This window comes from Propithecus coquereli, unplaced genomic scaffold (genome assembly GCF_000956105.1).
Source record: "Propithecus coquereli isolate 6110/MARCELLA unplaced genomic scaffold, Pcoq_1.0 Scaffold404, whole genome shotgun sequence".
NCBI classification, from domain to species: Eukaryota; Metazoa; Chordata; class Mammalia; order Primates; family Indriidae; genus Propithecus; species Propithecus coquereli.
The window spans coordinates 565,474-577,282 of NW_012149775.1; the positions used below are offsets into that span (position 1 = coordinate 565,474).

Genomic DNA, 11,809 nt, shown 5'->3' on the forward strand with positions numbered 1-11,809 from the left:
GTCCGATTCAGAGACGCAGCAGTTACAGAGCAAACACAAATGGTCATGGCCCACCGGGGAGGAGCTCAAGGGACATAATGTCATTTCAGCCTCCCCTTGTGAGCACTCCCCCTTCTGCAGTGGGTGGGATTCCCAACCTGGGGAAACAAATGACCAATTGTCTGGGAAGGGAAAGTGTCACAAAAGAGCCAGGACCCAGAAGCCACGATGACGGTGGCCTGAGGCCCAGACACTAGGAAATCCATGAGGCAGTGGAGAGGAAACATGAGGGAAAGCAGAGCTACAGTCTGCCCAGCCCAGCTTCCTCTTTCATGAGCTCATGGTCAAAGCCAGGCCAGGCTGAGAGTGCTAGCGATTGAGTGAGCTCGTTTTTCCCTAACTTGGTTCTGAGTCACACATGGCATCTACCCTTCCCAGAAAACTGCCTCAGGGCTCACCCCTTGGCAACCCACCAAACCCCAGTCTTGACACGCTATCCTCACTGGGCAGGGCCAGGGAGGTGCAGGCAGCCAGCCCAGCCCCCACCCCGGCCCCTGGAGAGGCCTCTGGAAGGGAAACTTGGCGCCTCCCAACCTTAGAAGAAAGGGCCTATGGCAGCTGCTTTGGAGGTAGGAGGGGAGACACGTCTAACTTTTGAGCACGCATGGGAGCCGCTGCTGACTCACGGGGTTTCAGAGGAGGGAGAAACATTAGAGAGCCTTTAATCTAAGCCCTTCACTTTATGGATCAACTCACTCAGTAAATATAGAGTGTCTGAAAAGGCCAGACAAAAAGGAAAACACTTCATTTGTTGTACCTGTCTTCCCCATGATTATGTTTTGACTTAAATCTCAATCATATTCTCCAACAGCTGACATCGGAGCAGTCTGCAGAGAGACAGAGGCTGCCTCCCACACGCAGTAATGACAGCGAGGGCCCTATCTCTCTTGCCTTTTCGGGCAGCCTGTATGGATTGAGAGACACAGTTCCAGGCACTGGCGATAGAGCAGTGAACAAGGTGGATAAAGTCCTGCTCTCGTGGAGTTATAATCTGGTGGGAAGGAAACTGAGGCCGGAGGGAGGAACCCACGTGGGACGCCGGTGTTGGCAGAACAGGAATGCTGGGGCCGTTCCATTCTCAGCCGCCTCCTGTGTATCTGGGCTGAGCAGGGCTGGGCCAGAGTAAACTGCATGCCAGGATAGGGTCACTATGTCACTTTTGTGACCTTGCCTTGGGACTCTGGGCACTCTCGCCATGGTTTTACGTCAGGGGAAGCTGCCAGGGCCTGATCTTGGCTCTCCTAAAGCCTAAATGAGCATCGTTAGGGGTCATTTATTAACTTGCTGCCTAGACCTTACCACCCTACCCCACCTCCCCCCATGCCTCGGAGAATTGTTCCAGCTAAAATGAGTGGGGGGGAGGTGGGGAGGGTGTTTAAAAACCACTCTCATTGGCTGAACAAGAACTAGAAATGCAGAAGTCTCTACTTCTCTAGGGAAAAGAAAGAGCCACCAAACTGCCTGAGACAGAGAGGGAAGGAAGAGAGGATGAAAAGAGAAGGAGAAATGTATCTCCTGGTGATCTAGCACTTGGAGGCTATTTTCTCCTTCTGGCCCCTACTCCTGGGGGGGCTCACTGCTGCCCTTCCTGCTCCAGCGCAGCCCCTCTTCCCAGCCCCCGTGCAAGAAGCACCTCCTATGTGCCTAGGAACAGTACATTTATATTCTTAATCCTTGCAATAACCTCAAAGCCAATTTGCCCATTTATTGATTAAGGAAACAGATTTTCAGACAAGTTAAGTGGCCCAACATTGCCTAGTTAATAAGTAGCAGAGCTGGAATTTAAACCCAGTTTCCTGTTACACCACCAGACTACAACATGCTCTTTTTGCCACTCTGTGTTTAGTTTCTATCTCAAGTCAAAAAATGGTGATGGAGTATCTACTGAACGCCAGGTAGAGCTAAGGGCTTTCAGTTGTCATTCCCTGACCCCAGGACCATGGTTCTGTCCCCTCCACCCTGCTTCCCTTTCTCAGAAGCTCCCACTTCCAAATCTGTCTCCCTTTCCCCTGCCCATTCTGCCTCTGCCACTGCCCACTCCCGCCACCCCCATCTGGCCTGTGGTGGGCAAGGCAGCAGCACCCCAGGCAGGGCAGCAGGCCTGGCTCACTCCTGTGTCGGGGACTGCGAAGGGCGCAGGCCAGGACCGTGCTGTCGTCACCGGCACCGCACAGTTGCTCCTGTGCAGACCGTGGCAGATCAGCTGAGCGCCCCAGCCTCCTCTTTGTAGACAAAGCTTGCGCTGCTGAGGGCACGCGGCTGGATAAACAGACGTCTCGGGGATGAGGTTAGCTCCTCGGGGAAGATGGATTGAAGAATATTCATTGAGCCCCACTGGGTGACAGGCCAAGTAGTGGAGATACCACACGGGTCTGATGAGGGAAAGGCAGGGGTGGCCCTGTACACTCATGGAGATTGCATTCCCGCAGGACGACAAACAGCAGCAAAAAGTAAACAAAGACCTAAAATGCTTCCCCAGTGTGATATGTGTTATGGAGAAAACAAACAAGGGACTGAGAAACAGGTCAGTGGTGGTGGGGGGTCAAGAGAACAGGTCACACAGGGAAATGAAGGACACAGAGATGGTGGGGAAGGCAGGAAGCCAGTGCCAGGAGAAAGAGGCTGAGGGCCTGCTTCTCTAGGATTGGGGGAGTGGGAACCGGTCCAGCTGCTGGTCTTAGCCCCTGGCACTTTCTGGCCCTAACTCATCCCCCAGCCTGCACCCCCACACCCCCTCATCAGCTTAATGATTCACTCTCAACCTTTCCCTGCTTCCTGTGTGGCAGGGAGGGGCAGGGGCCGAGCCCTGGGGCTCTGAGGGAAGCAGCGATGGGGATAGGATTGGTTGGGAAGGAATGGAGAGCGGTCTGGCTTCTCTGGCTCTTGTCTTTGTCCCATTCTAGTCTTGCCACAAAGAAAGTTCTCTCCATGCCGGGAGGATGGTGAGGATAACTAGACCCAGCTGGAGGCCCAGATTCCAGATGTGGGAGGTAGTGGCGAAACAAGATCCCAACATCCCCTTCATTTCTCTTTCCTGCCTAATGCCCTGGAGAAATTTTCCATCATAAACAAGTTATGCATTCCTGACCTTGGGTGCCTCCCCGTCTCTCCCACCACGCAGTTCTCTTCCATCATGACTATCTCCCCATTTTCCCAACTTACGTCGGTGTGAGAGTGAGGGTCCATCCACCTGTGTAAGCAGCCACCGACTTAGCTGGTTGTTGTGTAGCCTGCGAGTTGCCCAGTCGCCATGGAGTGAGGGTGTAGGTGGACCTGCGGCCCCCTGCTCGAGGCAAATGTTGGCAGGTGTGAAAGGCAGGCGGGGGAAGTGACATGCCTTTGTTTGTGGAGGAGGTATGCTTTATGCCTGCCCAGAAGAGGTGTATAATGCAGAAGGGGTCTCGTGACAGGAGTAGTGGGTGTAAAATAAAGTGACATACAGGCCCAGGAAGCAATTGCACATGTAGTAACAATGTATCTATTTCTGGCCCAATTATGGGGCTGTCCTCTTATTTGCGTTCCTACACATTCTTGGTTGAAAAATGCCCTTAAATGTTTCTCGTTTGGTGTCTATGTAAGAATTTTGCTAGCTTTTCTAAAGACGTTGCAAATTTGTACAGGCAGTTTGGAGGAACATACCCACGTCTCCAAAGCTTGGGATGACCCAGCCAGTGTGGTAATGTACCATGTGTGCATTTATAATTCAGCGTTTTCATCTTTCACTTAACAAGATTATCAAGCAACTATTGCCTGCAAGGTGCCGTGCTGGATTCTGTGGAGGACACAGACGGGTGTAACACAGCCCCCAAAGGCAGAGGTCGAGCGCGTGCATTTACTTTGTGCCCCAGGCTTAATGTGGTGTTTACATCTGAGCCAGATGCATTTCAAATCCCTGGAGTCATCTCTGATCTTTTCATCCTCTTGCTGTCAGCAACTCTCCTTTCCCCATGCTCCCCTCCCCAGTGATATCCATCTCATTGCCAAATTCTGGTGATCTCATGCTAGGAATGTCCCTTATGGCCATCTTCTCAGGCCATTGTCACCTCCTACCTGGGCCCTTCCAATAGCCTCCTGTCCTTTGCCTCAGTCTTTTCCCATCCAGGGAATACTCCTTATCTCAGTCAGTTTCTGGCTTGAATTTTCCTCCTTTTATTTCATGCTGCAACCCACAAGCTTCATGGTCTAGAGTCAAACCAAGGCTCCAGGCCTGGCCTCTGAGCTGGCCCCATTCTGCCCAACTCTTTAGCCATTCTTCCTACCACTCCTCCTTTACGGGAAACTTACTCTGACATTGTTTTTCTTGTGATTCCCCAAACACATCCTGTACTTTTCCAGCTCAAGGCCTTTGTTGATTCCATTCTTACAGTCATCCTCCACATCTGAATTTGTCATATCCCACCTACTATTCAAGGTCATCTCAAATACCACTCTTCCATGAAGCAGTCCCTGATTGATTAGACAGATGTGAACATTAGCTCTTTTGGGTCCCCCTTAACACTTGGTCTTTAGTTTTGTTTCTTTCTTTCTTTTTCTTTCGTTCTTTCTTTCTCTCTTTCTCTCTCTTTCCTTCCTTCCTTCCTTTCTTTCTTTCTTTTTTTTGAGACAGGGTCTCGCTCTGTCGGGGCTAGAGTGCAATGGTGTGATCGCAGCTCACTGCAACCTCCAACTCCTGACCTCAAGCGATCCTCCTGCCTCAGCGTCCCAAAGTGCTAAGATTATAGGCCCGGCCCTACTTGGGCTTTAGTTTTCTTAGGACCCTCAAGAGAGTTCTCCTGGTTCTGCCTCATTGTCTAAGCGCAAACAAAGAAAAAAAAAAAAAAAAACAGTTCTCCTTGTCATGGTCCCCTCCCCTCCGCATGCCAGAAGGTAAAAGCCCCCAAGGCTGCAGTGTCAGCTGTAACTGGCTTGCTCCTTCACGCAGCACACACACACGGAAACTAACCTCAGTACTCACAACTGCGCCTTCAGCTGGGTGCCTAAAACACGTGAGTGCTCAAAAGTTGTTAAATTCTATGTCCATAAGCAGCTTTCTTTGAGGCAGTTATGGAAATATGTCAATTCTGTCTAAGTTGAGTAATTACCATTATTGTAACATTTGTATAATGCCTCACAATTTAAAATGTTCTTCTCATTGTGTTATTTGATCCATTCAACAAAGGGCAAATCTGGATGGCTGCTAACCTCTTGCCTTCGTACTTTGGGGTCCTCTGCACCAGCCTTTATGTGAATATTTCTGCATACACCTGAGTGGGTTGTCCTTATGCAATCTTTGCTCCTTTGCTGTGTGCATGTGTGTGCGTGTGTTGTGTTATGTGCATATGTGTGTGTTTTCATGTGAGCTAAGACAGGCACGGTTGTGTCTGTGTGTGCTAGCGTGTTCATTTCTCTTAGTCTTCTTGACTATTTCTTTTCTTTTCTTTTTTTTTTTTTTGAGACAGAGTCTCACTCTTTTGCTGGGGCTAGAGTGCCATGGCGTCAGCCTAGCTCACAGCAACCTCAAACTCCTGGGCTCAAGCGATCCTCCTGCCTCAGCCTCCTGAGTAGCTGGGACTACAGGCATGCGCCACCATGCCTGGCTAATTTTTTCTATATATTTTTAGTTGTCCAGATAATTTCTTTCTATTCTTAGTAGAGATGGGTCTTGCTCTTGCTCAGGCTGGTCTCAAACTAACATCCACCCGCCTCCGCCTCCCAGAGTGCTAGGCTTACAGGTGTGAGCCACCACGCCGGGCCTTCTTGACTATTTCGTAATGACTTCCTTCTTGGGATGTTTTCTATGCATACCTACAAGTGCATGAACGTGTTTGACTGTGGTTCCTCGACCTTGCTGGGTCAGTATTGTGGTAGGGTGGCCAGATCTCCTTAAGTAAGCCCTCCACCCTCCCCAGTGATGGCAGCCTGTGCCTGAACCATCTCCTAAACTGTCATGGGCCCCTCTCCAGCTGCCACATGCCCCAACATGTGCCTGTGGCCCCGGATCTCACCCACCCCCACTCACGACTCACACACAACGTGCAGTTGGGCGGAGGGTTGCACAGGCCAAGTCTCCACCCGCTCCCTTTGTTTAAACGTCGGAATTTCCAGCCGGCTGCGGCCAACAGCTCCCCAGCTGTGGGAGGCGGAGTTAGAAGAGCCCGCCCAATTCTCTGGCATATTTAACTAGCTCTGCCGGCGCTGGTCCACACTCCGCCATACGCTCTGCTCAGCGCGCCATGTGTCACTCTCGCAGCTCCCTGCCCACCATGACTGTCCTGCGGGCCCCGACCCCGGTCCCCTCCACCAGCCCGGGACCCCGGCGGGGCTCCGGTCCTGAGATCTTCACCTTCGACCCTCTCCCGGAACCCGCAGCGGCCCCCGCCGCGCGCCCCAGCGCCTCTCGCGGGCACCGAAGACGCAGCCGTAGGGTCCTCTACCCTCGAGTGGTGAGTGTCGCCGAAGTGAGCAGCGGGGGGCGGAGGGACAAGCAGTCCTGGCGCCGCGAGGAAACGACCGGACTCCGGGGGCCTTGACCTGACCTGTCTCCTTTTTTGTCTCTCCTTAGGTCCGGCGACAGGTGCCAGTCGAGGAAGGGAACCCTGCCAAAAGGCTCCTCTTTCTGCTCCTCACCATCATCTTCTGCCAGATCCTGATGGCTGAAGAAGGTGTGCCGGCGCCCCTGGCCCCGGAGGACGCCCCCAGCGCCGCGTCCCCGGCGCCCACCTCTGCGCCCCCGGTCCTTGAGCCCCTTAATCTGACCTCAGAGCCTTCGGACTACGCCCTGGACCTCAGCACTTTTCTCCAACAACATCCGGCCGCCTTCTAACCTTGACTCCGCACACCCCCCAGAAGAACCCGAAAAACCGAAGAAACACCAGGCGTACCTGGTGCGCGAGAGCGTATCCCAAACTGGGACTTAAGAGGCAACTCAAACTCAGAACACTACAGTGGAGACGCCAGCCGGTGCCTGGAGCGAGACCGCGGCTCACCGGGCACAGACTCGCCGTGGCGAAGGCCCGGTGGGAAGGAGGGCGTCGTTAATTTATTTCTCATTGCTCCTAATTAATATTTATATGTATTTATGTATGTCCTCCTAGGTGATGGAGGGTAGTACGTAATATTTATTTTAACTTATGCAAGGGTGCGAGATGTTCCCCCCTGCTGTAACTGCAAATCTCTTGGTATTTATTGAGCTTTAAGGGATTGGTGGAGGCGGAGCGCCTGCAATTGAGGCTGAGTGGGAGGAGAAATGGGGAGCACCCGGGTAGGGGAGGACGCCTGGGCTGGGAGTCAAGTCTGGTGGTGGGTCTTAGGTTTAGGGGGTGACACTCTCCGTCCTCCGGCATCTCAACTCCGTGGGTCTACTGTGTGAGGCTTCTGCGGAACGTTGGGAGTAAGACCCTGGCCTTCGACCTCCTCAGAGTTGCCCCTGAGGGGCGGCTTCGGGGTTGGGGGTTGGCGGGTTGTCACGGGGCGGCTGTATGGGTCCCCCAGTATGTTCTGTGAACACAAATAAACTCGATTTACTGTCAGCAGTCATTTGAGTGTATCTTTGCAAGCGGCGACTCCCCTCTCCTCCCTGCCTTCAGGCGCCAGGAACCGGCGGGACGAGGTGTGGCTAAGTCCCCAGCCCGCGCTCCTCCCGGGCAGCGGAGCCCCTTTACCAGAGTCACCCATTTACCAGAGTCACCCCTTTACCAGAGTCACCCCTTTACCAGAGTCACCCCTTTACCAGAGTCACGGGACCCAGCATCCGCTTGCCGGATGTAGTAGTGCATTGCCCGGTCTGCGGTTTTCCGGGTTAGTTACGCCGCGGCGAACCCGAAATGTGGCAATCTCCCTCAGCCCGGGTGCCAGGCCCACGGAGGTCACGTCCCGCGCCCGGGGGCGGAGCACGGAGCGGCCTGCGCGACACCCCCGGCTCAGGAAGGGCGGCGGTGAGGGCAGCAGAGGAACGAGCTCCTCCGGGGCTCGCCAGGCACCCGGAGCTTCCGGGGAGCTGGTGGCCTGCGGACCCGAGCGGGGCCTGCCGGGAAGGGGGCGGGCTGAGCCGCGGCCCGGGGGAGGTTGGTCGGTCGCGGGGGCGGGGGCGGGGGCGTGTCTGCCGCAGCAACAGGGTGCGGCCGGGTAGCGGGGCGCGGGCACCCGCCCAGCTTCCAGGAAGGCTGGTCCGCGAGCCGCCCCTACTCGGCTTCCAGGTCCCTGCGCACCCCCGCCCTTCCCGAGACCCCGGCCCCGCCGCCGCCCGCGTCCGGGAAGGTGAGTGGGGGAAGGGAGATGGAGCCTGCGGCTGCGGAGGGTGGGGAAAGAGCTGCAGCCTCCGGCCTGGAGCTTTATCATATAAAGGGGAAACCGTCTGCACTGAGGCGGAGACGCGGCGAGGGGAGGGGATCGGCCGTAAGCAGGCAGGGGAGGGGGTCGCTGGGGATCTTCGGGATTTCACAGGGAAAAGCTTCAGCGGACCCGTGTGTGCCGAAGGGCCTGCGCCGCGGCAGATGCAGACTCCGGAAGCCTAACGGGAAAGGGCAAGGAAGGATTCGCTCCTGTGGACGCCGTAGCGCCCCTTCCCCATCTGCCAAGGCTTTCTCTCCTCCTCCTGCAGCTCCAGCCTGAACCATGTTTTTCACCTGTGGCCCGAATGAGGCCATGGTGGTCTCCGGTAAGTATTGTTCTCTTCCCAGCCAGGGACCCCCAAACCTCTGTGAGTCTGGCCTCTGCCCCTTCTTCCTCTCCCTACCAGCTCCCCAGCGCCAAGCTTCTGCCCCTGGTGGCCGCAAGCCACCCACCTGGGATTCCCAGCCACTACCCTGCCAAGGCCCAGACTGCTTCCCCCCCTGCTCCCAGTTTCTCTGCTGTGGATTGTCCCCACCCCCCAGTTCCTCAGTCTTCCACGTGCCGGTTCTACCAGGGCTGCTCACTGCCCTTCACCTTGCAGGTTTCTGCCGCAGCCCCCCAGTCATGGTGGCTGGAGGACGTGTCTTTGTCCTGCCCTGCATTCAGCAAATCCAGAGGTAGGTAGGAAGAGAACCAGGGAGGGGGAGCCTCAGTTTTCTCTTTTTCTTACTATCTGTCCCTTCTTTTTCCCTTAGGATCTCTCTCAACACACTGACCCTCAATGTCAAGAGTGAAAAGGTTTACACTCGCCATGGGGTCCCCATCTCAGTCACTGGCATTGCCCAGGTGAGGCTCTCAGAGCCTTTCCCCCAAAGTGCACTCCCCATCACCTTCTCCGCCAGACATTAAGACATCTTCTGACGATGGCCCTCTCAGTCCCTGCCTGCAGAGAAATTTCTCCGCTGGTCTCACCTTCTCCAGGCACCCTCCAGTCACTTGATTCCTCCTTTCTCTCCTGCTGCTTCTCTGGTTTCATGAGACCTCCACCACACCTCCCTACCCCTACTCTGGCTACAGGTAAAAATCCAAGGCCAGAACAAGGAGATGTTGGCGGCCGCCTGCCAAATGTTCCTGGGGAAGACAGAGGCTGAGATTGCCCATATTGCACTGGAGACACTGGAGGGCCACCAGAGGGCTATCATGGCCCACATGACTGTGGAGGTGGGCCTGGGGGCACGGAAAAATCTGGAAGGGATGCCAGGATGAGGGGAACCTAAGGACCAAGCTAGTCTGTGAGAGACAGTGGATCTGAGAGCTCAAGTTCCTTCTTCCCACCATCCTGTTATCATAGGAGATCTATAAGGACAGGCAGAAATTCTCAGAACAAGTTTTCAAAGTGGCCTCCTCAGACCTGGTCAACATGGGCATCAGCGTGGTTAGCTACACCCTGAAGGACATTCACGATGACCAGGTAAAAACTAGGCAGTTGATCCCTCCTGCTTTCTGCTTCCTTGCTCCCATAGCTTAAACCCTCCTGCGGACTCTGATTTCTGCACCTCTCCCACAGGACTATCTGCACTCTTTGGGGAAGGCTCGAACAGCTCAAGTCCAAAAAGATGCTCGGATTGGGGAAGCAGAGGCCAAGCGAGATGCTGGGATCAGGGTGAGAGAGACAGGGTGGCTTGGTGGGAAAGGGGAGAGGAGGGCACCACTGAGTAGGGGCTGGAGGAGCTGGCTGGGCAGGGGAAACAGAGCAAGCTCTCACTGTGGCCTTCCTCTGCCCACTTTGATGCTTCCTACCTGGTCTCTGCTTGGGCAGGAGGCTAAAGCCAAGCAGGAAAAGGTGTCTGCTCAGTACCTGAGTGAGATCGAGATGGCCAAGGCACAGAGGGATTACGAGCTGAAGAAGGCTGCATATGACATCGAGGTCAACACCCGCCGAGCACAGGCTGACCTGGCCTATCAGCTTCAGGTCAGAGCCACCACACTGGGCAGATGGCCAGGCTGTTCTTTGCCCCCTCCCCATTCCTCTCAGCTCTCCATCTCAGGCCACCGCTATTTCTCACATTCTAACTTTGATCTTATTCTGGCTCTCCATTTCTGCCCCAATGAGGAGAGATTTAAAAGACTCAAATGTTTCAGCCACAGTGGCTCATGTCTGTAATCCCAGCCCTGTGGGAGGCCAAGGCAGGTGGACTGCTTGAGGCCAGGAGTTCAAGACCAGCCTGGGCAACATAATGAGACCCTGTCTCTACAAAAAATAAAAAAATTAGCCGGGCATGGTGGCGCATGCCTATAGTCCTAGCTACTCAGGAGGCTGAAGTGGGAGGATCTCTTGAGCTCAGGAATTTGAGGTTACAGTGAACTATGATCATGCCACTGCACTCTAGGCTGGGCAACAGAGTGAGACCCTGTCTCTAGGGGAAAAAAAAGTTTCAGCTGAAAAGCAAAGAAAAATCCAAGAAGGGATATGATTGATAGAGCTGGTCATATTTTGTTAGCAGTTGTGCCCTGTGCAAGGTACTTGGCTGAGAGGGTGGACCAGAGCTAAGATCTGGCTCATCCCCCACTCACCAAGTGGTGCATTCTGGTTTGGGTCTGCGTATGTGCAGAAGAAGGGGTACCTTTTTCTAATTTGCAAAAGGGCACCCCCGGTGGCTAGCAGCAGCCCTGGTGATTGAGGAAGGGTATGAGGAAGGAAAACATGGACCTGGGCACTGAATCCTGCAAAGTGAGATGCGCGCAGCCTTTGATATTGCAAGGAGGCACAGGTGATCCTCTTAGTTCATGGATTCTGTATTTGAGAAGTTGCCTATTTACTAAAATTTACTGGTAACCCCCAAATCAGTACTCACAGCACTTTCGTGATCATTTGTGGACACGCACAGTGTGCAAAGTTTGAGTTGCCTGATGTGTAGTTCCCAGATGAGGTCAAACAAGGAGATGCTTTTGCCTTCTAGTTTCAGCTCTCATGCTGTGAACAGTGTCATCTTCACAGTACATTTACTGCCACTTCTTTTTGCATTTTAATGCCTTTTTTGGTGATTTCACTGTTTAAAATGGCTCCTAAGCATAGTACTGAAGTACTGTCTGGTGTCCCTTGGCACAAAAAGGCTGTGATGTGCCTCACGGAGAAAAATAACGTGTGTTAAGTTTCGTTCGGGCTTGAGTTTTTAGCGCTGTTAACCGTGAGTTCAGTGTTAATGAATTGACAACGTATGTCGTATGAGGTATCTTTCAACAGAAACACATATAAAACAAGGTTATGTATTGCTCAGTTGAGGAAAATGTTGTGGCCGAGGGCTCACAGGAACCTAACCCTGTATTTGCTCCAGGAACAAAATAAGTATTAGCTAATTCAGTGTTCATGGCTACTTGATAGAACAGAACTGCTGCGAATAATGAGAATCAACTGTACTTTGAGACCTTTACCCAAATGATAGGAATATTATGAATTTTG

General features: G+C 53.6%; 2 protein-coding genes across 5 annotated transcripts in view; both read left to right on the forward strand.

The window, feature by feature from the left end:
- Positions 1-6,205: 6,205 nt before the first annotated feature.
- IER3 (immediate early response 3) lies at positions 6,206-7,547 on the forward strand. Its single transcript, XM_012652962.1, has 2 exons — positions 6,206-6,461; positions 6,581-7,547. Exons 1-2 carry the CDS (start codon positions 6,252-6,254, stop codon positions 6,839-6,841), a joined length of 471 nt encoding a protein of 156 aa, XP_012508416.1. The 5' UTR covers positions 6,206-6,251; the 3' UTR covers positions 6,842-7,547.
- Positions 7,548-8,123: 576 nt separating this feature from the next.
- FLOT1 (flotillin 1) overlaps positions 8,124-11,809 on the forward strand; it is a 14,192-nt gene continuing 10,506 nt past the window's right edge. Inside the window, exons 1-8 of one of the 4 annotated variants that reach the window (XM_012652931.1) lie at positions 8,124-8,274; positions 8,618-8,674; positions 8,951-9,026; positions 9,105-9,195; positions 9,427-9,570; positions 9,701-9,820; positions 9,917-10,012; positions 10,169-10,321. In XM_012652931.1, coding sequence (XP_012508385.1) covers positions 8,632-8,674; positions 8,951-9,026; positions 9,105-9,195; positions 9,427-9,570; positions 9,701-9,820; positions 9,917-10,012; positions 10,169-10,321 — 723 coding nt within the window. In that variant the 5' untranslated portion in view covers positions 8,124-8,274; positions 8,618-8,631. Of the gene's footprint in view, positions 8,275-8,460; positions 8,675-8,950; positions 9,027-9,104; positions 9,196-9,426; positions 9,571-9,700; positions 9,821-9,916; positions 10,013-10,168; positions 10,322-11,809 lie in introns of those variants that run through there. The other 3 variants (XM_012652932.1, XM_012652933.1, XM_012652934.1) reach the window with 3 other exon arrangements.